At 46.7% G+C, this 27,116-nt stretch overlaps 2 protein-coding genes across 3 annotated transcripts; both read right to left on the bottom strand.

Moving 5' to 3' along the window:
• Window positions 1–412: 412 nt before the first annotated feature.
• On the bottom strand, window positions 413–19,786 carry LOC114631355. 2 transcript variants are annotated; one of them, XM_028779665.1, is made up of 7 exons: window positions 16,340–16,392; window positions 15,972–16,227; window positions 15,652–15,775; window positions 12,294–12,514; window positions 11,713–11,783; window positions 11,390–11,494; window positions 413–1,166 (listed from the first exon to the last, which is right to left on the bottom strand). In XM_028779665.1, exons 2-7 carry the CDS (start codon window positions 16,191–16,193, stop codon window positions 992–994), a joined length of 918 nt encoding a protein of 305 aa, XP_028635498.1. In that variant the 5' UTR covers window positions 16,194–16,227; window positions 16,340–16,392; the 3' UTR covers window positions 413–991. The 2 variants fall into 2 exon arrangements, with proteins under 2 accessions (XP_028635498.1, XP_028635499.1); XM_028779666.1 differs by lacking the exon at window positions 16,340–16,392 and adding an exon at window positions 19,583–19,786 and having other exon boundaries at window positions 934–1,166.
• A 4,033-nt stretch (window positions 19,787–23,819) lies between these two features.
• Window positions 23,820–26,136, bottom strand: Sdf2l1 (stromal cell derived factor 2 like 1). Its single transcript, XM_028779661.1, has 3 exons — window positions 25,883–26,136; window positions 25,342–25,538; window positions 23,820–24,453 (listed from the first exon to the last, which is right to left on the bottom strand). The coding sequence occupies exons 1-3, from the start codon at window positions 26,067–26,069 to the stop codon at window positions 24,172–24,174; spliced, it is 666 nt and encodes a 221-aa protein (XP_028635494.1). The 5' UTR covers window positions 26,070–26,136; the 3' UTR covers window positions 23,820–24,171.
• Window positions 26,137–27,116: the final 980 nt, after the last annotated feature.

Genomic DNA, 27,116 nt, shown 5'->3' on the forward strand with positions numbered 1-27,116 from the left:
GACCACTAGCCACCCAGTTAGCCAAAGGCAGCCATCACTGAATCTTCTTACTTCATGGTCTCTGACTTCCAAATAAATCTCACCTCAAAAGATCCTTTATCCCAGTATGGTGGGTATACACCTTTAATCCCAGCACTTGGGAGGCAGAAGCAAGCAGATCTCTATGAGTTCAAGGCAAGCCTGGTCTATAGTAAGTAGAGAGACCCTGTCTCGAAAACAAAACAAAACAAAAATAAACAAAACTACCAGCACTTGAGAGGCAGAGGCTGGTAGATCTCTGTAAGTTCAAGTCCTGTCTGGTCCACATACCGAGTCACAGGCCAACCAAGAATATGCAGTGAGACCAAAAAAAGAAAAAAAATCTTTCTTGGCCACCCCACTCTCCTCTCTCATAGTCTACCACAATTTATAATTATGTAGTAATTTTACTCTACAGCCCCAAGTGAGGTATTGTCAACCATGACTAATATGTATATCCACTAATGTCCAGTAATGACTGAGATCTTACATGGAGAAAGGTTCTAAGGCCAGCATATGAGATGACAATGAGAATCACATTTTTGAAACTCAGGCAAGTGCCAAGCTGTAAACTGACCAACCCACTCATTTCTCCTCCAGGTAAAAACACCCAGCAAATTAAGGCTTGTGTTTGGAGATCACACACAGTACACTTGCCGCTCAGGGGAAGTGAAGCCCTACGGAGTCTAAATTGCTGAAGGGAAGAAAAGAATTTCCCACCCCATTCTCTCAAGCATGACAGAATTGCTTGTTACAGTGCAAGTGAGGGGTCATTGAAAGGTACTGATCTCAACATACACTGCCCATATTTGAAGGGATGAGGTTTGAAATATGGTTTTTTTCTATAGAGTCTAGGCTATCCTTGAACTCTCTCTCCAGTCTCGGCGAAAACAGAGAGGACATACAACATTCGGGTAGCTCAACACCAGGATGAACTTTACTCAGTCCTGGGGCATGGTCTGTTGGGAAGAGATTATTGGCTCTCCTTGGCAGGAGTGGACTCCGCGCTGCCAGGGTCATTCTCTGAATCATCATTGGGTCTGGGCACAGGTTGGAACTTGAGCAGAACAGGCGGAGTGAAGATAGAGGCTTTCACAACAGGAGATGGCATCTCGTCAGTGTTGGAGGGTCCACTACAGGCTGGCGTCCTGCATGAGAAATGGCCAACACATGCTCATGATATAGAATACTCACAGGGCTGCCACACAAGTAATAAAGTCATAGGCTTCAGGCTGTCTCCCAAGACACTTTACTTCTAGAAACCTCTCCCATGGAACCTCTTCAGGGTTATACATTATCTCAGTGCCTGTGAGTGAGAGAGGAGCATAGCGCAAACCAAAGAGGCTTGTCCCGATGCCTGCTAAGAGTGAAAAGTGTCTCCATGGCTTTGGGGTTTTTTGGTGGTGATGGTGGTTTTTTGTTTTTACTTGCTTCTTTGTTTGTTTGCTTTATTTTTTGGTGTTTCATTGGTTGGTTGGAGTTTTTTCTTTTTTGAGGTAGGGGAGCTGGGTGGCCTCTAACTGTGTGGTCCAGACTATCTTTGAACTTGCAGCAATCCTCCTGACTCAGCCTCCCAGGTGTTAGGGTTAGAGGAATGTGCCTGGAATCAGCCTCCTGCCTGCCCATCTTTTCAAGCCCTTTTAATCAGATCCATAGCTGCCTAACATTTCAGGTTAGGTATCATCTTGTGAATACATTTGCAGCATGTATTCATAGCTTCCTATGCTCTGTAGCTCCGTAACACTTCAATTTTGGGTATCATTTTGTACCTACATGTTTGTAGAAATTTCCTCTAGATTGAAACATTTCCTCCTGAAGAGAAGTTCATAAAACTCAAGAAAACTCCAAAAAGTAATAAAAAAGTTGTAAGGTTCCTAACTCCCTCACTGAGGTATATATGCAGTAAAAAACTGCTAAGGGGAAGATTCTCAGGGTTGTGCGAGGAACTCCAGAGCCATGTTCACGGGTCCTCGCCACACTGGCCTGAGCTTTTTAGTGATGTAAATGGCTAAGTTGCCTATTCCTGTAAGTAACCACTGTTGTAGAAATTATTAGGAAGAAGAAGGTACAGGAGGAGGAAGGAGAAGCCACCATGGGTTAGATAAGCCATAAAAACATGTCTCTGAGGGCTGGCCAAATAAAGAGCAGCCCAGATAAAACATACCAAGTAATAATTCTATCAATAGGAAAGTAGATTGTAATAACTTAAAAGATAGTTATCTGCCAGGCGGTGGTGGCACACGCCTTTAATCCCAGCACTTGAGAGGCAGAGGCAGGCAGATTTCTGAGTTCGAGGCCAGCCTGGTCTACAGAGTGAGTTCCAGGACAGCCAGGGCTACACAGAGAAACCCTGTCTCAAAACAAACAAACAAACAAAAAGATAGTTATCTGTCCAGTTCTTGTGCTGTTTAAGATTTATTGTAAATATAAAGGTTGAGTGTATGTCCTTTATCTAGGAACTAAATGACCAAAGGCAGGACAGAAACCCCGGGTCAGGATTAAATAACGTCTATAACAAACCACAATAAACACACTAGTTTACTAAGCTAAATGTGAGTGGAATCGTTCCTTTGGTCTGCCATCAGCACATTATCTAAGAGGAATAGATATTTGCTCAAATCTCCCCAGAAAAGCCATACAAGCCATTTATACATAATCTGATTATCACATAACTACATGAATGTGTATTTTTCTTTCTAGATTTTGTGTGAGACAGGACCTCATTATAATAGCCCTCATTGCTTTGGTTGGCCTGGATTTCTAGAACTTTCTTTCTTGAGCAGGCTGATCACAAACTTGTAGCAATACTGCTTCAGCCATGAGTGCTGGAATTGAAGGTAAGCATCATCATGCCTGGATTCACCTTTCTTCCTTGTGGATTTTTCGTTGACGGTGGTAATGGTGTGTTTTTGTTTGAGTTTGACTTTAAGACAGTGTTTCACTATGTTGCTCTGGCTGGCTTGGAACTCACTACGTAGACGGGGCTGGCTTCACACTTACAGAGACCTCCCCGCCACTGCTGCCCCAGAACTAGAATTAAAGGTGTGTGCCACTATACCAGCTTTATTTCCTCTTTGTAACTGATACTACCATAAAGTTTTATAGAAATATCTTTTCTCCATGAGCCTAAGAAAAAGTTTTAAGATGCATAAGGACCCTGTCTGATAATCCCCCTTCTAGGAAAGTGGGGACAGGAAAATCACAAGTTCAGGGTCAGCTTGATCAATGTCGTGGGGTCCTGACTCAGAAAGCAGAGAGGGCAGCAGAGGATGCAGACCTACAGTAGGTCACTTACCTAGCATCCACAGCCTTGCATTCAAAAGGAACTTTGCTTTAGAGGTAGTTTCCAAGATGTCAATCAATCTCAAAACAATTCATTGAATTTGAGAACATTTATGGTTCATGGCCTTTTTTGAAGAGACAGTCTCTCAAAAAGACCAGGCTGGGCACAGTTTGCACATCTTTCCCATACCAGGATGTAGAAAGTGGAGGCAGAAGGATGAGGAGTTAAAAGGTTCAGCAAGCTTCAGCTAAGCTGCTGGTCAGCCAGGTTATCTGAAATTAGTTATACCTGTACAAACCTACTCTCTAGCACACAGAAAGGCTGAGGCTGAAGGATTGTTGGAGGTCAAATGCACAGTAAAACTCTCCCTCAGAACCACAAAAACGAACTCAAAGCCTGGAACTTTGCATTTCAAAGCAAAAAGAATGGGAGAAGATATTTGCAAATTGCAATTGATAAGAGACTTGTCTCCACTATATGTCAAGGATGTTATAAAACTCAAGAAGCAGGGCTGGAGAGGTGACTCAGCAGTTAAGAGCAGGTACTGACTGCTCTCTCAGTAGCCCTGCCTTCTGTTCCTTGTATCTGAGTGAGTCAGGACATCTGTGTCCACTTCTGGCCTTTGCAAGAACCTGTGCTCACAACCACATACCTCACAGAGACACATAGACTCATAATTTAGAATTCTAGCAGGCTTGGTGGAGGCACATGCTTTTAAATCCAGCACTCCTGAAGCAGAGGCAGGAAGATCTCTGTGAGTGTGAAGCAAGGCTGATCTACATACTGAGTTCCTAGACAGCCAGGACTATACCATGAGACCCTGTTTCAAAAACTAATAACAAAAAAAAACCATATTTTTTTTAATCCAGAAAAAGGAGCTCAGATAGAAGACTTAGCAGTTAAGAACCCATGATGCTCTCCCAGAGGACTCCAGTTCAGTTCCCAGCACCCATATCAGGAGGCTCACAACATCTGCAACTCCAGCTCCAGGGGATCCAATGCCTCTTGGCCAATAAGTAGAGACTTGTACTCACATGCTGATACATGATATATAGTTAAAAATAATAAATCTTTTTTAATCAAGGGAGAAAAAGACAAAACACCAAGAACCCTGTTGGAAAACTGCTAATTAAGGTCAAAGTCCACCATAACCAGATAGCCTCTGGGCTCAGATTCTAAGCCCCTACACTTGTATCTGAGGAATATCATGTAGCCACAATTTGTTTATAGGATCAACCTCCTCTCTCCTGTTCAGTCAGCACCTGAGAATCAGGAAATGCTTCCCCATGCTCATGAGGCGTTCCAGGTACCCTAAAGCTCCCAGCCAATGATTTCTGATCATCCTGGATGTCCCACCCTCAGTCCCCCAAAACTTAATAATATAGCCTTCAGCCACCCTAAGTAAAGTTGATCTGCCTAATGGCAATCATTCCAGGTGTGCTCATTCACTGTATGTATTCACAGGGCTTCTGAATTCTCTGTTTGAAGGGCCAGTCATTCATCCACGAGAGCAGGGAGTCCCACAAACCCTAATACTGAGAAATACACAAAGAATTCAAATACACATTTCCCAAAGACATACAAATCACCAGTAAGTTCAGAAAAATGATTCAACACCATTGGACATCAAGAAAATGTAGCCAAGGTACAAACAAAAACCTTGTCTCAAAAAAAAAAAAAAAGGAAAAAAAATAAAAACTGTAACTGAGAACCACAATGAGATTAATTCACAACCCCTGAAGCTGCTGTATAAGAAAAGCTACTCCTGGGGCAGTACGATAAAATCCCAATTTCTTAGAAGGCTGTAATGGGGAATTGCTTAAGCCTAGATGCTCAGGATTGGTCTGGGCAACACATAGTGGGCCATCTCAAAAAGCTGTGTGGTAGTTTTGGTATGCCTAGTCCAGGGACTGGAACTATTTGGAGGTGTGGCCTTGTTGGAGTAGGTATGTCACTGTGGGTATGGGCTTTAAAACTCTCATCCAAGTTGCCTGGAAGCAGTACTCTGTTAGCAGCCTCCAGATGAAGATGTAGAACTCTAGCTTCTCCTGCACCATGCCTGCCTGGATGCTGCGGGGCTGAACCTCTGAACCTGTAAGCCAGCCTCATTTAAGTATTGACTTTATAAGAGTTGCCTTGGTCATAGTGTCTGTTCACGGCAGTAAAACCCTGCATAAGACAAGCTGTTTAAAATTTTATTTCATTTATCTACTGTGGGAATAATATGCATGCACTTAGTGCACTTGTAGAGTTTGGGGCACAGATTGAGGAAGTCAGCTCTCTGCTTCTGGGATGTGACTCCAGCTCAGGCACTCAGGCCTTCCGATAAGCACCTTTCCGCACTGAGCCATCTCATCCTCCCTTTTTATTTAAAATATACCTATAGGGCTGGAGAGCTAAGAGCACTGGCTGCTCTTCCAGAGGTCCTGAGTTCAATTCCCAGCAACCACATGGTGGTTCACAACCATCTATAATGAGATCCAAAATGCCCTATTGTGGTGTGTCTGAAGAGAGTAACAATGTACTCACATACATACAATAAATAAATCTTTAAAAAATATGCTTTAAAATACGCCTGTAAGTATGCCTAAGTGGGAGAATGGGCACTTGCCTATAGGACTAAGCCTGATTCCTCAGGTGTGGTGGCACATGCCTTTAACCCAAGCACTCAGAGGAAAGGCAGAGGCAGGAAAACCCTGTGAGTTCAAGGCCAACTTCATTTACTTAATGAGTTCCAGGCTACCAGAGCACATAGTGAGACCTTGTTTCAAACAAACAAAACAAATAGCAAACAACAACAAAGGCATGCTAGGCATGATGGTACATATTGATAGTTCAAGCAGTTGGAGGCAGGGTCAGAAGGAAAGCCAAAAACTTGAGACCAGCCTGGTCTACCCTAGCAAATTTCAAGCCAGTCAGGGCTACATGGCAAAGCTTTGTGGGGGGGGGGGGGGAAGGAGGAAACAAAAGATAAATAAGTATTGCTATGCCAGAAAGGCAATCCCATAATCCCATGCATGGGGAAAGTGCTAAGCCTGATGAACCGGGTCTAATTCCCAAAGCCCACATCACATACTACAGGGAGAGAACTGACTTCTCTCAAGCTGTCCTCTGACTTTCACATTCAAATATTTAATGAGAGTAAGTGTTGCTAGCTTATAGAAAAAAAGGAACCCTCAGTATATCACTAGTAGGACTATTTTACAGTATGGCAGTTCCTCAGAATAGTTAACATGGACCCTGAATTTAAGTGGGTGAAACAGTACTTGCCGAGCATGTGTGAGGTCCTGGGTTTCATCACCAACACTGTAAAAAATGTATAGATATGTATGGGTGTATATACATATGTATATAATACACATAATGTAATATATATATACATATATATTAAAGTTAGCATGTAATCTAGATGACTACTCAAGTAAAAACTATGACCCCACAAAAACTTTCCCCAAATGTTTCATGATGTCACTATTCCTAGTAGCCAAAAGTGTTCTCAGTTATCTGTAACTGACGTACAAGAGCAGGGGCTGGGGAGACGACTCAGTCAGTAAAATGCTTGCTTCACAAACGTGAGGACCTGAGTTCTGATCTAAAAGCTGGCATAGCCACACGCATCTGTAACCCTGGACACTTTCCAGACAGCCAAAGGCTCATTGAGAGACCTTGTCTCAAAAACTGAGATAAAGTCTAGAGAGAGATGGTTCAGAGCTCTCCCATAGGACCTGGGTTCTGTTCCCAGCACAAACATGGTGGCTCACTATAACCACTTCCAGGCCTCTGGCATCCTCTTCTGACCTCCTGGGGTACACAGACATGCATGCAGATCAAATATTCATATTCACAAAATAAAAACAATTTAAAATTAAGAAAAAGATGAAGCTAGAGGAAGACACCTGACTTTCACTTCTATGCCCTGCACACACGTGTGTGCAAACATACCACACACATATAAGAGACAAAGTGATACAGGAATATTAGATGACCATAAAAAGGAATAAAGGTTTGGCTGCAGGATGAATGGACTTTGAAAAATTAACCCAAATGAAATCAGACAGACACTAAAGGCCATATTTTGAGGACAGAATAAACAATTTATAAAGACAGAGAGTAGATTGGTGCTGGGAACAGCAACTAAGAGTACTGCAAATTTCACTGACTTCCCTCTTCACTGTTGAGACACAGTCTGTCTGTGCAGCCTTGCCTGTCCTAGAAGTATACAGACCAGATTAGCCACAAACTCACAGATAGTCCCGTGTCAGCCCAGTACTGGGAGTAAAGGTGGGTACCACCACACCTGGCTTCACTTTTGATTTATTTTTGAAACAACGTCTTCCTCTGTAGCTCAGGCTAGCTTTGAACTCACAGCAAATCACCTGCCTCAGCTCCCCAAGTGTTAGGAATGAAATACAGGTGTGAGCTGTCATGCTTTTCTCTTTTCTTTTCTAAAATTACATTATCTACCTGTGTTGTTCAGGCTGGCCTCAAACTACTAGGCTCAAACAATGTTCCCTCCACAGCCCCCAGAAAACCTGAAACTGTAAGTGCACACCATCACTCCTAGCTCTGGGGACTTTGGGGGTGCATATTTAGGTTGGGGTGCAGGCACATACATGCCACTGTCAAGTGTGTGGAAGCCAGAGAATAATCTTTAGGTGTTGTTTCTTTTCTTTTTTCCTTTCTTTCTTTCTTTCTTTTTTTTTTTTTTTTTCAAGACAGGATTTCTCTGTATAGTCCTGGAACTCACTCTGTAGACCAGGCTGGCTTCGAACTCAGAAATCCATCTGCCTCTGTCTCTCAAGTGCTGGGATTAAAGGCGTGCGCCACCACTGCCCAGCTTGGCATTTTAAGATGCAGTCTCATAGTCAGGCTATGCCCCTGCAGAAGAGCACTGGACTCAGGTCAGTAGGCTCACCCACTGACAAAATTTACTTTTTTGTGCAAGCATACGTGCATGGTTATCCTGGAACTAACTCTGTAGACCAGGCTGGCCTCAGACTCAGTGATATGCCTGCTTCTGCCTCCCAAGGGAACCAAAGGTATACACCACCATTGTCTTTTTTCAATTGCTGTCTTATTTTTTGGGTCTCTCATTGGGCATTAAGATTTCCGGTTCAACTAGACATGGCCAGTAAGCTCCAGGGATCTCCTTGTCTCTGCCCCCCAGCACTTAGATTACAAATTTGTGCCACTATGCCTAGCTGTGATGATTTGTATACACTTGGCCCTGGGAGTGACACTATTGGTAGGTGTGGCCTTGTTAGAGTAGATGTGTCACTGTGTGTGTGGGCTTTAAGACTCTCATCCTAGCTGCCTGGAAGCCAGTATTCTGCTAGCAGCCTCCAGATGAAGATGTAGAACTCTCAGCTCTGCCTGCACCATGCCTGCCTGGATGCCACCATGTTCCCACCTTGATAATAATGGACTGACCCTCTGAACCTGTAGGCCAGCCCCAATTAAATGTTGTCCTTATAAGAGTTGTCTTGGGAGTCAGGCAGTGATGGGGCACGCCTTTAATCCCAGCACTTGGGAGGCAAAGGCAGGCCAGCCTAGTCTACAGAGTGAGTTCCAGGACAGCCAGGGCTACACAGAGAAACCATGTCTCGGAGAAAACAACAACAACAAAAAAGAACAACAAACAAACAAACAAACAAACAAAAAAGAGTTGCCTTGGTCATGGTGTCTGTTCACAGCAGTAAAACCCTGAATAAGATACAAGCTTCTGTGAGCACTAAGTACTGAACTATATTCCAAGTCTTCAGATTTTTAATCATTTCTCTTAGAATGCTGGCGAGCCATGCATGCCAAGCATGTGCTCTACCACTGAGTCCACACACCAGAGCCTTTCGAACCACTTTCAACATACAATTGTGTGGCATTACATACAAAACACTGTGACTCTTCAGAATTTGACTCAAAACAGAAACTCTGCAGCCATAAACAATAACTCCTTGTCTCTCTGAATGAACCTAGTCCATATGCCCATATAGTATTTTTCTTTGTTCTTTCTCCCCCCAACCCCCCCCCCTCAGAAAGGGTTTCTGGCTGTCCTGGACTTGCTCTGTAGACCAGGTTGGCCTTGAACTCACAGAGATCACCTGCCTCTGCCTCTGAGTGCTGGGATTAAAGGCATGTGCCACCACTACTTAGCATTTTAACTTGTGTTAAACATTTCACTTCCTGCACTTTTACAGTTTGTCCATGCATTATAGTATGGTTAATAATATTCTACAGAATGAATACATATCATTCTGTTTATTCTACCTGGAGCAAGGCTCATGACAGCCAGGGCTACACCTGTAATTCCATTATTAAGGAGGTTGAGGCAGGAGGATGGTAAATTCAAGTAAGAGCAGCCTGCAAGACCAGCAGGCACATGTAAGCTGTGATCAGCTACCACAGCGAACTCTGCAAGTCTCCAAACCTAAACATGTCCTCACTTAACTGCAGCTCCTCAGCTGATGGAATGTGTAACCCTTTTCCGGCCATTTCTAAGTAAATCCAGTACTAATGATCTGTAAACATTTTCTCCCTTTGAGAAGAAATGACTTATAAAATAGCCATTACCTGCCTCTCTGCCTATTCCCCCCCCCCTTCTTTCTTTCTCTTCTTGCTTCACCTGTGGACTGATAACACAGATGTCACCATCATCCTCATACCTTCTAGATGATAAAAATCTCCTGAAATTAGTGGCTGTTGGTTGTACAATTATGAATATATAAAAATGCACGGAATACCAACCATAATGGCACACACCTGTAATCCCAAGCACTTAGAAGGCAGAGCCAGGCAGATCTCTGTGAGTTCAGGGCCAGCCTGGTCTACATCAAAAGTTTCAGGCCAGCCAGGGCTACATTGTGAAGAACTGGCTCAAAAAATGAACAACAACAAAAAAAAAATTATAGAATTAAGTTTTTTGCCCATAGAACAGGCCTTAATTTTTATTTTATTATAATTTATAAGCCTCATATTTCTTTCATTTTCTGACTCTGTGCTTGTATCTTCAAAACAACAATTTTCTGTTCTTCAATAAGTAAAGCATGCTTAATGCCATCAGACATAGCACATATGGAAGGAACTTCAGCCCTTCTGACGTATTGGGTACTCTCATAGGGACTTTAGGTCTTAAGAGCACAAACCTCTGGGCACACACAACATGATAGATTTTGGTGCTTTCCCAACCTTCATGGTATAAAGGAAAATAATCCAACAATGGGACAGATAAGTCATCTCAAGGAAGAGTTCAAAACAAGACTTGGGCTGGAGTGTACCTCAGTGAGTGGTAGAGCGCTTGCCCATATGTAAAGTCCTGGATTCAATAATCACTCACACACACACACACACACAGAATTTGACAATGCTTCCATAGTTAACAAGAGGCACTTCCTAAGCTTTGACAGTAAATTGTACGATGTTGGACTTTTAGTGAGTCCCGCACTAGTTCCAGCAATCCCAGGGTTACATCCCTCAGCTTTAAAGTAGCATAAGTCTGTCTGCTTGTTTGCAAATTACTTCAGGTAAACTTTCTGTGAAAAACTTGTATTTTCCTCCAACATTCATTTCTGCCCTCCATACACACACAGAGACACATAAAGACACACACAGAAACACAGCAGTGGCTTCCAGGAGTTTAGGAAAGGAGAGGATTTATTGTGGAGCACAGAGAGGTTTCCCCCTTGAGACAGGGTCCCATGCTGTGAGGCTGGCCTCACCATGACCATGTAAGCAGAGATGACCTTGAATTTCAGATCCTTCTGCCTCACCTCCCAAGTGCTGTGATCACAAACTACATCTCTATCTCTACAAGTGAGGTTTAAGAATTCACATTTGGTAAACCCAGCTTTGCCATATAACGATTCCAAGGCTACCCCTTAGTTGTCTCCAGCAGAAGCTGGGCTGGGTTGGCCAATCACTGATGTCTTCTACCACTGCAAACACTGATTACATGTGAGTTTCTGGGCATGAAAGAAATATGACCAAGATTCTCTTTGCCCTTGAGCATACTATTACAGTGCCTTCCAGAGGCAGGGACTGTGGAACTGGAAGAGAGCCCACAGGGATCAGTGTCAGAAAGATGCAGATACTCACCAGGGAAAGCTAGGACAATGGAGCTTGTGTGCACTGTTTCCTGCCAAATACGAGAAATGGAAGCCTCCGGGGTTGAGGACCAAGGGGGTCAGATCAACCATGTGGCTGTAAGATAGGAGAGAAACAGGACGTTGGCCTTGGGCCCATTCAGTCTCCGAATGCTTGTCTGTAACACAGGCCCAAGAGTCCAGACTCCCTCTGAATAGAATAGAATCACCACCCAAAACTGTGAGAATTAAGAGGTTGGGACAAAACATCAAGTCTGGCATTCAAGATGGCCCCCAAATGTTTTTGCTCCTTCAAGCTAAGTAAATCCCTTCTACCTCTTTGACATTGATGAAAGACCATTCCAGTTTAACTTCACTTCAGACCTTGAAATATCCAGTTTCTCCATCTACAAGAAACAAAGGAAATCTCAGGGCAGAGTGAAAACTGCTCTATGCAGAAAAGCAGTCCTTACATAGGAAGCAAGAGTTGATTTCAGGGATAGAGAGGAGATGGTGGCTGGGAACTCAGGAAGTCCTAACCCTGAGGCAAGGATACAGGAAAGGGAGAGCTTCTGGAAAGGGGGAGCCCAAAGGCACAGACACAGGCAGAGCTCTCAGGAATGACACCCTGAGGGGCAGGAATAGGGATGTGGGGAAAGTCTATGGTTTTCCTTATTCTTAGGGACATCCTAAGTCTACTTGGCTTTCTGGGTCAGAGGACAGACACTTTGTACTTTCCACCTGCTCTGTGGCCCTCGGCCAGGGCAAGCGCTCTCATGTGTTTGACCTACTGCTAGCCCATAACCAAAGCCTGTCTGAGAAGAGCCCTTCTGCAGAGATTTGAGAACCAAAACTGTATACAGGACAGGTTAAAAAAAAAGCTGCCCTCCCTCCCAGGACAGCATGTTCCCACTGACCGGCTTGCCAGACAGTGGAGGGAAGGGGCCAAAGACCCGAGGCATAGTGTAGACAGAGGGTGACGCAGCCACTACAGAGGCCACGGTGGTAACAGGTTGTGGTGGTAGCGGTGGCAGCGGTGGTGGTAATAGGGCTGGTGGCAGGCATGGGGAGGTTGATCGGTCTCGGAAGATGGGATCTGGTTTCTTTGGTTTCGACCTCCTCCTCCTCTTCTTGGCATCTACATCAAACACTTTAGTGAGTACTGACGCCACGGGCAGTCGGGCCAAACGGAGTCGCACAAAGGTTTCCTAATATCTTTCCAAATAAAGGAAAATCCTTTTCAGGCTTTTTCAAGAATCCTGGGACAATATCCAGGGCCATGAATGAAGGTGCCAGCAGGCATTATCTCAGTAGTCACCCAGTATGTTGGAGAAAGGATTCAAAAGTTACTCCCTCTCTTTCTTCCTGTCTCTATCATCTCTGTATCTGCCTTCCCTTCCATAGTCTTACCTATCCTAGCCAGCCTTTAACTACATCTGAGGAGCACCTTAATTTGTGGCCTTTCTGCCTTCAACCTTTAAGTTGCTGGGATTATATGTATGCACACAGTTTATGTGGTGCTTAAGATCAAATTCAGGACTTCATGTGGGCTAGACAAGAATTCTACCAACAGAGCCTTCCATCAGCCCCACTTTTGTCTCTTACAGGCAGAATCAGATCTCGTCTGCATAAAAGTAGGCAAAACCCATGCCAAGATGTCTAACTTTAAGGATAGAACTGTGAAGGAAATGGTGAGTAAACCAGGCCCTGTAAGGTAACATGTGGCCTCCCAGTCAAGAACATGGAAGAGTGAGTTGGCCAACACCAGCAAGAGTATTCAGGCACCAGTAAGTCTCAGCCTATGCCCAGCCTCAGTGGGACAAGGGCGTAGAAAATGGTACTGCTTTCATAAGAAAACCCACAGAGAGATCTTGCAAAGGTGGGTTCAAAGAAAGTGAAGCCTCTGCATTTTGGTTTCCTTAAAAACCACGGAAATAGGAATGTGCTTTCCCTTTAATCCCAGTGTGGGATATGGTGCTGCTTCAGATTGTCCACAGCAGCTGACTAGATTTGCCTCATGCTCTAGCAGGCCATCGTTTTTCCAGTTGCAGATAGTCTTTGCCATTGTGTGACGTTTGGAATTTTGAGGACCTCAAGAGGTGGGATAGACTGTTGGTGGGTTGCTGGTTGGTTGCATTGGTCATGGTTTAAGTAGTCATGCACAAAGAAGAAACAAGAAATTGGATGTCCTGCTGGTGAAGATCAAACTAGCCTCAAGGAATTCAGTGCTCCTAATCAGCAGGCAGTAGTCTAACAGTAACAACAGTCCCTTTCCCTCTATCCTTTTGCTCTCCTATCTAGTCAAAGGGTGGAAATGGGGTGAAGGATGGAAGGAAAGGGAACCCACAAAGTAGCCAAACATATGGCTAGACCCTGAGCCAGGACCTACTGCACTTTTAGGTCTTGTGGACCGCACTGAGTCTGCAGAGTACAGTGGGTGTTAAAGCTCACCAGCCATTGGAAGAGTTCATTCACTGGATGTGGTGGTGCAAACTCAGGAGATAGAAGGAGGAGGATCAGGAGTTCAAGGCTAATCTCAGTTACAAGTTTAAGGTCAGTTTGCAATATACAAGACCTTATCAAACAATAAGGACAAGTAGACGTCTCAGCAGGTAAAGGTGCTCACACCAAGCCTGATAATCCGAGTTGTGGTAGAGGTGAATCTTTTGTAAGTTGTCCTCAGCCATTCACATATGCAGAACAGAAAGAGAGTGTGCTCATGCATGTATACAAACACACACACACAGAGTCAATGTAATGGTAGAGCTAGAGAGATAGCTCAGTCATTAAGAGCACTTATTGTTCTTAAAGACAACCTGGGTCCAGATCTCAGCACCCATGACAGGTGGCTCACAAGCACCTGTAACTACAGCTATAGAGAATCCAGTGCCCTTTTCTGGCTTCCACAGGCATCTGTACACATGGGATACACACACAATAAATAAATAAATAAATAAATAAATAAATAAATAATAAAATGCTTTAAAATTGTTAAGATATAGAGTTGGAGAGATGGCTCACCAGTTAAGAGCATTATCTGCTCTTCCAGAGGTCCCGAGTTCAATTCCCAGCACCCACATGGTGGCTCACAACCATCTGTAATGGGATCTGATGCCCTCTTCTGGTGTGTCTGAAGACTGATACAGTGTATTCTATAAATAAAATAAATAAATCTTAAAAAAATAATAGATGTAACAAAATAAGAAAAGGGAGAGTGGACTGAAGAACTGGCTCGGTTGGTAAAGTTTCCGCATCACAAAAATCTGAGTTCAGACCCCCATTACCCACAGGCTAGGCAGGACACACCTGTAATCACAATAGTCTGGGAATGGACAGATTCCTGACATTCACTGGCCAGACAGCCTACCCAAATTAATAAGCTTCATGTTCAGTGAGAGATCTTATATCAAAAAAAAAAAAAAACCAAAAAAACAGAAAAACAAAAAACAAAGGTGGAGTCAGCTGAGAGTCAGATGTGGTGGCCCAAGTCTTTAGGTCCAGGCAGAAGGTCTCTGTGAGTTTGAGGCCAGCCTGATCTAACATTGAGTTAGATCCAGGTTGGCCAGAGTTACATTGTGAGACTCTAAGAAATGTAGAAGAAACAGAGATAGAGAAGAAAAGATAAAATATTAAGGGGCCAGCAAGATGGCTCATGGGGTAGAAGTGCTTGCCATGTAAGGCTGACAACCTGAGTTGGATCTCCAGATCCTACAGTAGAAAAACTGATCCCCAAAGTCATCCTCTAACCTCCACGTGTGTGCCTTACACATTTGCTTGTGTTCACACACATACACACGTGTACACGTGCACACATATCATAATCATATTGTTTTGTTTTAGAGCCAGGTGTGGTGACATGCCTTTAATCACAGCACTCTTTGAAGGCAGAGAGGCAGGCAGATTTTGAGGCCAGTAGGACTTCAGAATGAGACCCTGTCTCAAATAAGTAAGTAAATAGTTTTAATTAAGATAAATATCCTAAGGTTGAGATTAAATGTGTCTATGACCCCTCCCCCACCCTGTTGTTAGCCTCTAAATTAGCTAATCTTGCTAGGAGGTGTTCTTTCCTTTCTCCCTTTCTGTCCCCTCCTTACAGTTCTTCATTAAATCTGATCCAAGACAGGCAAATCCAGCGTGGAAGTGGAGGTGGGCACCTTACCTAAGATATCACCAACCTGAGCTTGACAAACACTGTAATGTGTTGGGAGGCAAAGGGACAGCAGATGCACTAGGCTGGAGTCCCAAGGGCTTGCACCTTCAGAAATTGAACCTTACCCTGGGAATACAGATGCACACGGTGGATGCGCCTTTTCAGCTGGTCCAGGCGCTGATGCATCTCCAGGGCACCCATGCTGTTGCACTGGTTTAGATCCCCCTGGACAGTGCAGACAAATTTCGCCTGAAATGAGGAAAGGCGGAAAGCCAGAAGAGGGTCGCCTGCCTGCTCCTTCCTCAGGCTTGCCACTCTTGGCTCTGGAAAGACCCCTTTGGCTACCCCAGCCAATAGATAACCTCCCCATTCATCCCTCAGCCAAAGTCCCACCCTCAAAGCTCCGCCCTAAGAAACAGTTGGGGGTGTCGGTGGCCGCTCGCACCCAGAGGCTGGAGAGGAGCCCGCGCTGCTCGATCTCCGTCTGCTTGCCCTTCCGCACGACCCTCTCCGCCAGCGCTGGGTTGCGGTCCAAGGCGCGAAAGAGGCGTCGCAGCGCCCGCTCTGTATAGGTCGCTGCTTGCCTCTCGAAGTCATCCTCGGAAATGAGCTGGCAGAAGGTCACACTCAGGGGGAATTCGCTGTCGAACTCGTCCAGGACTTCCATTGTAAATGGACTGCTGGTGGTGGGCCGATGCTGCCTGTGGGTAGAGCGACCGTTGGGGCTGGGCTCCCGGGGCAGGGAGAACCTCCCGAGGGCCAGGACTGTGAAAGGTAATGAGAAACCATTGGGATGGGGACTGCAGGACGCACCCACTGTCTCCCTACAGCTGCAGTGCAGACTTCAGATCCCTAGACTACCCGCCACCCTCCCAGTCTACCCCAGGGAATGCCCACAGAGTCAGGGGGTGGGCCCAGCACCAGTACGCGTAACAATGCCCACCTCTCCAGGCATGCGCACTGGCGTACTCCTGCCCCACCCCCTCCTAATACCCCCTCCCCCCAGCCGCTCCACCCCGCACTGTGACCTCTAAAGGCACCCAGGTACCTTCTGGATTTTGAGCTACTTTGGCATTTTGATCTCTTTTTGAACCACGGTCCTTTTCGTTCCAAAGCACCCAGCCCTCTCCCAGTTTGAAGTTCCCTCCCTACCCTGCCTTACCAGTCTGCCCTGGTAATTGAATCTAGCTTCCAGTTCACTACGATAATATCCAAAAGGATTTCCTTCTGTTTCCAAAGGGCTTTAGCTTTGGCTTTTGCACCCTCTGGGTGTCCTGCCTACTCTGCAGCATTGCATGCATCCCTCTCCAGATCATGTCCTGACCTCCCCTTCATGATCACTTCTTTTTTTGTTTGTTGTTTTTTGAGACAAGGTCTCACTATGTAGTTCTAGCTATACTGGAAACCACCGTAGACCATGATGGTCTGGAACTCCGCCTCTCAAATGATGGGGTTAAAGACTGCGTGCCTGCACCCATGACCACTTCTTTGCTCTAGGTCTTGATGTCCTCTGTGCCCCATCCTCCCGCCTATCTTCCCTCTCCTCCCTTCCCCTGCCCTCCCCTCTTCGCCCTCCTCTCCCCTCTGTAGTGCTAGGGATTGAACCCAGAACCTTATGCATAATAGGCAAGTGTTCTATCCCTGAGGCAGTCCTCAACCTTTGCCCTCTCTCTTGCCCATCTGCTGCATTTCTGAAGGTTGTCTTCATCTCTTGAACAATCTTCCCGATTCAAACTTACAGAAGTAACTTAGCCAACCTAAATCATTTGCAGCCCAGACCTCCCCTGACCTCCAAGCCCAGATCCAAGATATGAACAAGTAAGGATTCCTGCACCTCTCAGGAGAGATCTGCTGGGGCAACAGCTGCTGGTCCACATCTACCCTTAGCCACAAAGGGAGGTGGTTGCTTCTTCTCCATCAAAGTCCTCCATCGGGCCTGAGACTCACTATGTATCAGAGCAGTCCCCTATGGCTGGCAGGACTTGTGGAGCTAGAGTAGGGTGAAGGCTACTTCCAAAACCAAATCTGGAACCCTGGGCCTCCTCTCAAGGAGACAGGCCTGACCACCTCCCACTAGGTTTTCGTTTGTTTTTAAAGGGGATGGGTGCACTTACCATGTAAATATAGTTGACCTGGAACTTGCTGTGAAGACCAGGCTGTCTTTGAACTCACAGAGATCTATCTCCCCATGCCTTCCCATGCTTCGTTCAAAGGCATGGGCCATCGGGTTCTGGCAAAGGTAACTCTGCAAGCACGCTTAGGATTAGGCGTCCTTCAAAGTTCAACTCCAGCATGTCTAGAAAGCAGACATGCTAGACATCTCCATGCCTCTCCTACTTAGGACATACCCTCTATAAAAGAGCAAGCAGACATGGCGGGCAGGTCTCCTCTTCAGCCTCCTCTGTAGGCTTCTTGTTCCAAGTCCATCTGTCAGTCCCAGGCAGGACACTTCTGTTGAACCCCGAGGTGTGAGGACATCCTCTCTTCACCTTGGTTATCTTGGGGAAGGCTGAATCCTGTTCTTCTCAACACAGTCAAGGCTAAGCAAGGTACACAAACCTTTTACATACAAAGAGGTGAACATCTCTTCCCACAAGGTCCTGGAGTTCCTAATTTTGTTTTGCTTTGATTCTTGAGACAGCCTCAAATCTGAGGCAATCTTCCTGCATTTGCCTCCAGGCATGAGCCACCACACCTAGCATAGATTTGCCAATCTTTCTTTCTTTTTTAATTAATTAATTAATTAATTAGTTAATTTGGTTTTTCAAGACACTATTTCTCTGTGTATCCCTGGCTGTCCTAGAACTCACTATGTAGACCAGGCTGCCCTGGAACCAAGTGATCCACCTGCCTTTGCCTCCCCAGTGCTGGGATTTAAAGCACGAGCTACCACTTAGCCCACCCACCCACCCACCCACAGTGGACTAGTCTATCTTAACCTGGATGGGGAGGGGCTAAGAGCTTGAAACTCGAGCCTTTCCAAATCTGGGCTCTCTCCTTTATACTGGTTCCAGCCTTGGAATATGGTTCCCAGCATCCACCTTATCCTCTCAGATGGAAAAACTTATCTAGCCCCGCACTCATGAATTGGATCCACGCACTGGTCCTTTTGTACCTCAGGTTCCTTAGCTGGCCTGACAGATGCCCTTTCATCATTGCACTGCTTCCCAGAGGCCCACAGTAGTGCAACAGGGAAAGAGTTTCCAGCAAGCCGGTCGATCTCACGGGGTAGGGCGGGCATGGGGAGTGGGGGTGGCTGGGGTGGGATCTTAGACCTAGAATGCATGCCCACCTGGGTGGAGCAGCTGCCTGAGCAAAGGATGCCCTCTGACCCCAGAGACACAGGCCTAGCTACAATCTCAAGTTTCCATGGAGAAGAGAGTAAAATGAGCAGGGGGAGGGAATGACCTGCAGGCCTGAGGGGCCAGGCCTGGAAAGGGAAGAAAGAAGGAGCTGTAGGTGAGGTGGTCTATGAGGCTGGTCCCAGATGCTTTGACAATACCATTGCACTGCTTCTCACAGCACAGTAGTGCAACCTAGTCAGAGCACCTGCAGCCAGCAAGGAATCCATTGCCCTCACTGCACACAGGGCTGGAAATTCAACCACCATGGATGGGTGGGACCTCTAGCCAATCCTTGGAGAACAGAAGGGATTCTAGCTGGGATGCAGTCCTCTGGTCTTAGGAACTTCAGGGCACTCAAACTTTCTCCAACATGATTCTGATTCTGGTGAGGCACTCCCGGGAGGGAGCTAAAGGGTGAGCAGTCGAGGGGGCTCAAACACAAAGGAGAGGGGCCTGCACTCAGCTGCAGGGGGAGTACAGTGGGACCACTTGCACCCTGTTTCAGCCTAGAACTCCTAGAATAAAAGAGGTGGTTCACTCCTAGCAGATGAGGCCCTTGGAGCCCAAGACCCGGTCCTTGGTCCGTTCCCCCAGTATGAGTTCTGTACTCTGTCCTAACAGATTCTCCTGCCCGGAGGAGCAAAACAGGGCTTCCTGGCATCTGGTGTTTCCCTGGCATCACTGTACACTCTACCCTAGACCAGCTACTCACGTGGACAGACACCTCTTGTTCTCACCGCGGGGACAAGGTGAAGATTAGTGGAAGATCCCGGTTGGCGGCAGCCCCATCCTATCTGGACAACCAGTACCTCGTGGCGCCCTCTCTCCCTCGGCTCCATCTTTAACCCTCTGACAGTCCGAAGGGCAGAGCCCCAGGCCTCAAGGAACAGCGTCAGTCTCATTGGCTTGCGCCAACACCAAGCTTCGCCTCCTGCGCACCTATTGGCTGCTGCTGGAAAGATTTCAAAATAGCCTCCAGGCTCCGATTGGCCAGGCGCCCAAGTTTTGGCTCCACCGGTTTAACAATGAGTTCTACAAATACTTTCTCCTCATTCATAACTCTTGAAAAGGAGCTCTGCCCGCCTTTTCCCAGCTCATTTCTCTGCAGGTATTGTAGTGATACTCGTGAGGGCGCATCCATGCCCGCCACACAGCTCACCAAATTAGCAAGGGCACTGAGATCCCGGGAAAGTGCCCGATCCTTTGGACAAGACAGTAGTTGAATCAAAACCTCTCGTGGGGTGCTTCGTATTGAGCGAAATTTGCTCATTGTTCCTCCGGGATGGGAATATTCATTCAAAGACCATGGCCTTCCCTCCTTCTGTCCAACTTCATAGTGTAATCATCAGGAAATCTCCAGCTGGGCTGGGGAGGCCCTGGCACTCACTTAGGGAAGAAAATGCTCTGAGAATGTGAACTACTTTGTGGATAAGAGTTCATTAAGTGACCTTTCTGAATCCAAAGATACACACCACCTAGCACCCAGAACCTGAGGAACCTCAGGTCTATGTTGGCGAAGGGAAAAAAAATAGTTTTGCAGCTGGCATCTGTGTTTTACCCCCAGTTATATCCATCTGAAACAGGAATCTTTACCCCTAGTTCAAAGGCTGAGGGAAAATGTTTTCAAAGCAGACAGAGCTGGTGTTCAATCTTCAGGAACTCATTTTGTCCACTTTATTTTAAATGTAATTTTTTGTGTGGGGGTGCTTTGCTTGCCTGTCTGTATCACCATGTACATGCTTAGTGTTCAGGGAGGACACAAGGCTTTCCATCCTCTGGAACTGGAACTATAAAGGATTGTAAGCAAGCACATGCATGCTAAAAATGAAACCCATGTCCTCTCATAGAGCAACCAATGCTCTTAACACTGACCCATAATCTCTCAGTCCCTATATTGTCTTATCTTCTTTGAAAAAAATAATGCTGTTTTTTGAGACATCATATACCACTGGGTAGCTGGGAACTCGCTGAGTAGACCAGGCTAGCCTTGTGCTTACAGTAATCCTACTTGGTCTTTGCAGCACTGGGGATGAAGCCACCACACTATCTCTCCATACAGATACAAAACAAAACACCCAGAAACCAGCATTTGGGAAATTGAGAAAAGAGCCAGAAGTTCAAGACCAGCCTGAGCTACATGAAATACTGTCTTTAAGGAGAGGGGGCTCACCGGAAAGAAGGCTCAGTGGTTAAAGAAGGCTGCTCTTCCAGAGGACTCAGGTTCCATGCCCAGCATCTACAAGTTGTCTCCAAGCATCTGTCTCCAGTTCTAGGAGTTCTGACATCCTCTTCTGGTCTCTAAAGCCACTGTACACACAGACATATGGGCAGGCAAAACACCCATACACATACAAATAAAAATCAAATGTAAAATTAAAGAGTTTTGCTCAAGGCTACACAGAGAAACCCTGTCTCAAAAAACAAACAAACAAACAAAAGAGTTTTGCTGCGGCTCCTGTGCTTTTGGTTTGTCATGTTCTGCATTCTGCATGGAAGCAACTTCTCTGCTCCAAAAGCTTATTTATTGGCTACCAGGACTCCTACCTGCTGTGCACTTGACTTCTTTCCTTAATCCATGTTCTTTTTGTTTGTTTGTTTTTGTTTTTTGTTTGTTTGTTTTGTTTTTTGTTTTTTTTTTTTTTTTGTTTTGTTTTTCGAGACAGGGTTTCTCTGTGTAGCCCTGGCTGTCCTGGAACTCACTCTGTAGACCAAGCTGGCCTCGAACTCAGAAATCCGCCTGTCTCTGCCTCTTAATCCATGTTCTAATCACTGCTTTCCTGGGTGGACCACAGGAATACCCCCTTTCGTGTACAGCACATATCAATGCTGGAGTGCCCCACCCAAACTCTCTTGGCTTTTCTACAGAGAGAACAGCCCACCTGTGATACTGGCTGCTGGAACCCTGATCCAATACATGGAGTAAGAAATACTACAGAACAATTGTTTCTAGCCAGCAGCCCTCAGCCAATGAGAGAAGATGCGTGGTGGCTTCCATTCCTCTCAGATGGTATGACTTTAGTGAGATTTCCCCAATGAGACTGGGGACTAGGGTGGACCCTTCCCACAATGCATCTTTCCCCTTCCATCAGCCCCACAGGGCTACACCTGCTTACTGGAATCCCCTCCCACACATGCACTTCCATCTAAATCCTCTCAGAGGAGGGGAGTGCAGACTTTTACATGAAGCTCAAGAGTTTAGGGACTGTCAAAATCGAGTACTGCTCTTGCAGAGCTGTTAATATTGGATTTAAATGAGTTTCCTAGCACCTGGAGCTGGGACTGCAGATGGCTCACAGACATCTGCAGTCCCAGCTCCAAGAGATCCAACATGCTTTTCTGACCTCTGAGGACTTCACACTCATGTGCTTATTCACACACACACACAATTTAAAACATTTAAAAGTTTGACAATAGGTCCAGGCACAGTGGTACACATCTTTAATCTCAGTATCTGGGAGGTAGAGGCAGGTGGATCTCTATGCGTTCACTATATAGCGTGGTCTACATAGTGAGTTTCAGGCCAGCTAGAGTCACAAAATAAAAGTTTGTCAGTGAAAGACCAAGTCTCTTAGGGACAAGGAAGTAATGGTCCAAAACATAACTCCCTCCTCTCAGGATTCAAACCTACAGCTTTTCTCTCACCCACACATTAACAAAGTCAACTGATTTCTCAAATCTATGTGATCTGTTCTTTCCATATTGTCCTAAGTCCCTCCTAGCCAACTGTCATCCCAGACTCTTAGGACTTTTCTGGCCCTCAGGAAATCAACTACCACTAGTACTAATCATCCTACTAGTTCTCAGAGTCCTTCTTCAGCCATGGCCAGGAAGTCTGTCATTTCTTCCACCACCTCTAGAGGCCACCCACACCCTACTAGGGAGCTGTCACTTGCTTGATGTGGGCCCTCTGCTAGTGTGTGTGTGTTCTTTTCTTATTTAAACTGTAGTTTAACCCCATTATGTGCATTATTTTGTCTAATTTTAGTGTTAGAGATGAGCCCTATGCCTTGTACATGCTAGAAAATGCTCTACCTGTAGCCTTAAACATACCAAGTACCAACTGTTCCACAACTCAGTTAACTCCTAGCCCTCTAGTCTTGCCTTTATACAACTCTAACCACCCAGTTTGGGTGGGGTTTTTGTTGTTGTTCGTTTAGAGGGGGAGGTTGTCTTCCCTTGAGATGTCCCTTCTCACTCTTTTAAAATTACATGTGTCCCTGTAGGTTTGTGCACATGTGTGCAGGAATAAGAGGTCTGAGAGATCCCTCCCAGAACTGGAGTTACAGGTTGTGAACCACCCAACATGACATAGTTGGTAGTCCTCTGAAAGTGCAGGCTCTGCTCCTAACCACCAACTCATCTCTCCTAGTTCTCTTCTTTCTTTAGGGCCTTGGAAGGTCCTAGTGGGGGCCTGATGATGTAACTTGGACAGGCCAGGGTAAGGGAGAGCATAATTTACAACAAGAGTCTGGGAGCCTGAGGTATTAATTTCCATTATAAAGGCAGAATCCTCAACTGGTCCTTACTCAAAGATAAGTTTCAAAACTGCCACAACCACCAGAAAAATGGGGTCCTGAGAGCAAGAGATGAGGGAACTAGAAAGCTTGAACCCATATCAATTGGCAGGGGCCTTGTGTCCTAGGCCATTCAATAGAAAAGTTGCCTAAGATCAAGTCCTGGGAAATGAGGTCGGTTGCTATGAGAACACTGTAGGGTAGACGGGTGAGATCACAGTTCAGGGCAGTGTTATAATGCAGGGACAGGCATCCAAAAAGGTCTGGGACCCGTAAGATGGCTCAGCAGCTAGTATGTACTATGAAATGCTGGCAAGCTGAGTTTCATCTCGGAACCAACGTAAAGGTGGAAGGTGAGAAGCGACTAGATCGTTCTCTGACCTCCATGCATGCACTGAGGTACAGGTGGCAGCAAACACACATTTCATGCACTCACACTAGTAATAAAAATTAGTTTATTGAACAGGTTGGAGCCAGTTGTGGTGGTATACACCTTTAATACCAGCACTCAGGAAGCAGAGGCAGGTGGATCTCTGTGAGTTCCAGGCCAGCCAGGGATACATAGACAGTCTCAAAAAATTTTTGAACAGGTGCTTGAGACAGGTGAGATGTAACTTGGACAATTATGGCTGGCATCTCCAGATCTTCCCCAGGGTTACAGCAAAGATAATTACAAACCAACATTCTCTAATCATAAAGGCACTTGAGGGCCCCTACAAACAAAGTCTTACACAAGAGTGGCCCTGCGGATTCCCACTCAGCCACCCTCCCTTCACCCACCCAGCTCTCAGAGTTCATCGTGACCTGTGGAGGGGTCTGCTCCAGGCTTGATGAAGATTCCTTCCATGGCCTTCCACATGTTGTGAGCATTGGCACTAGGCATGCCATGGACCTCATGCTGCCCACGGATGGGGTTACCATACTGTTCACCAGTGACCGACAGGAACACAGAGGTACCCACATGCTGGAAGCGGACACTGGCCTCTCGCTCCCAGTGTTGCCCAGAACATCGTACTGTCCACAGGTCCAGGTCATCACCCTCACCGTCTTCCCCAAAAGCACTCACCTCCTGAGAGTGTAAAGTATAAAAACAGTCACACACAGGGCACAGACTCCCCTGAGCTTTATGTCTAGCTGTAATACTTGCACCTAGTATCCTGGGCCTCTGGTCCTTTCTCTGACATTCAGCATCCACAATTGTGAAAATGGAAGCCAAGAGTCCAGTCCTAGTCAGGTGTGGTGGCAAACGCCTTTAAGTATAGCACTCAGGAGGTATAGGCAGGCAGATTTCTGGGTGTTTTAGGTCAGCCTGGTCTACATAGTGTGTTCTAGGACAACCAGCTGGGGCTACATAGAGAAATCTGGTCAAAAAAAAAAAAAAGATTCCCACCCCATTGTAGGTTCTTCAGGTGCATAGAGCCTCCTGTATCAGTCTGTGGAGTGCCCACTGGCCTTACTCCCCAAGTACCCAGGCTAATGGCCAAGTTCCCTATCCAACATTTTCCCCCTGAAACGCCCCCAAAGCACTGTCAGAGATTCTCCCCATGTTCCTCCCTGACCAGCTGCAAAGAAAGAGCCCTGCGTTTTAGCAGGAGCTCTTCCACAAGAGGGGAAGGAGTAGGAAGAAGCTCCCACTTCTCTTAATCAAGCCCAGCCTGAGTTTCTTCTTTCTGCAGTTTCCTATTATCTGCTCTGTGTGGGTCCACCTCTGTGTCCAAATAGGAACTAATCGCACTGACTTCTCTCTCAGTACTTCTAACTCGGTGGAGGAAGTTCCTGGGGACAGGACCCAGAGCAGGAGCTCCATAAACTTCTGAATAGAAACTCTCAACTCATAGTAGCTGAGACTGAGTCCCCTCTTGGGGCCCTCCCCTACATCCCTCCCTCTCACCTCCCTCCCACTGTCACACTGTCATTCCGGTCCCTGCCCTGCGGCGGGGTTTGGAACGGGGCTTGCCTGGTTGTTGGATAGCGGCGACGGGAAGTGGTGCGTGTGCAGGTTCTTGCCGGTAAGCACGTGCGTGAGCCGCACTGCCTGCCCACAGCGCACTGGGAGCCCGCGTGGGCACCCACCCTCGGAGCCGCCGCGAATCCGCCAGTAACTATTGGCATCGTCGGACGCCTCCACGCCGGTTACCGACTGTTGGCCGCTGCCTGAAGAGGGACAGCCCAGCCCACCCGTGGTCTCTTGTTAATCACAGACCTCCAGACCCTCGTCTTGAACACTAAAAAGTTTCCCCCACAGCCCCTACAACTCCAGGATCCAAAGGGCTCACCCCAGCCCAGGCTGGATCCCAAGTACCGGTGAACACCCCTTAGTCCACCCCCCTCCCCCGTGCATTCTCACTCCCTGCGGCTTGTCTGTCACGTCTGTCACAACCCACAAGCGAGTCTAGACTCGCAACCACCCGGCTCCCTGACAACCCACAGACCCCGCTAAGACCACCTGGTCTCTAAGCCTCCGCCCCCTGGCGGTTCCAGTCACCACCCCTGCGCACCGGATCCGTATTTGATGTCATGTGAATGCAGCCGCACTCTGTGGTGGGTGTTGAGTAGCTTCAGCACTGACCCGCAGGTCACTAGCCCGGCGCTGGCCTTGGACGCACCACTGCTCCGCACCGAGAGCGCCAGCAACAGCCCCAGCAGCGCCGGCCCCGCTACCCTGCCGTGGCTCGCGCCCCACATCGCGCCAGCCGGCCAGGTTCCAGCTGCTCCGGACCTCTGCGCTTCCGTCCTCAACAGCGGCCAATCCGGCTCTGACAGCGCCCTCCCACGGCAGCCAATCGTCTGCGCGCGCGCGTTCCTCCTGCACTACTATTGGATCGTGTGCAGCGGCCCCACCCCCAGCTTTCAAGGTAGCTGGGAGGGGGCTGGAGACACCAGGAGGATTTTAACTGGTCCACGCTTCCGAGGACCCACCAATAAAGCAGTGGCTGCGGCGACTGTCCCCGAAAGGCCTTAGAGTGGTGCACGCCGAGGTTGGTTGCCTCTAGTCACTTGGTTCTCCGTTAGAAATCCTCGGGAGTAGTAGGTACAGGAACCCCTTTGACCCTGGTCCCCTAAACTTTAGTTGTGTGTCCCTCCACTCAGACCTCGGACCAAAGCTACAGACTTGTGTGAATCACGAGATTTTGTGGTCTCAAAGTAGACAGATAACAAAGTTATTGAAATCTCCTAGCCCCAGGAGTTAATCAAGCTGGCACTGAATCACGTCAGTTCCTGGACCGCATGGTTTCTGAATTCTCTTAGCCACACAGCTACTTGAGTCTTTTGGTGCAGGAATCCTAAGGTTGCTGGATGAGCTGTGAGCCCTCATACACATACACACACGCCCTATCTATCCATCCATCCATTCATCTATTTTGGGGTATTCACAAAAGAACTGCCCTTCCAGGCTACATTCCTAAGAAGCTGATAAGTATGTACTTAGGGCACTACCTAGATGCTCAGTAAAGTTTATGTTTCAGGCTGCAGATGTAGATCAGTTGAGTAAGTGCTTGTCCATCAAGTGCAAATCTCTGGGTTTGATCCTTAGCAAATCAACCCTCAAATAGTGGAGGCAGGAAGTTCAAGAGGAAGTCTGAGGTCGTCCTCCTAGAGAGGATGACAGGTAGACAACAGGTTTCTAAGTAAGCTGTGTCAGAATCGTTAGAATCAAAACAGTCATTTGTCAAGACTTTAACCCAAACTAACATGTAAATATGAGGCTGAGAAAGCGTGGATCTGGCGTAT

The sequence above is a fragment of the Grammomys surdaster genome, unplaced genomic scaffold (genome assembly GCF_004785775.1).
Source record: "Grammomys surdaster isolate TR1022 unplaced genomic scaffold, NIH_TR_1.0 358, whole genome shotgun sequence".
Classification (NCBI taxonomy): domain Eukaryota; kingdom Metazoa; phylum Chordata; class Mammalia; order Rodentia; family Muridae; genus Grammomys; species Grammomys surdaster.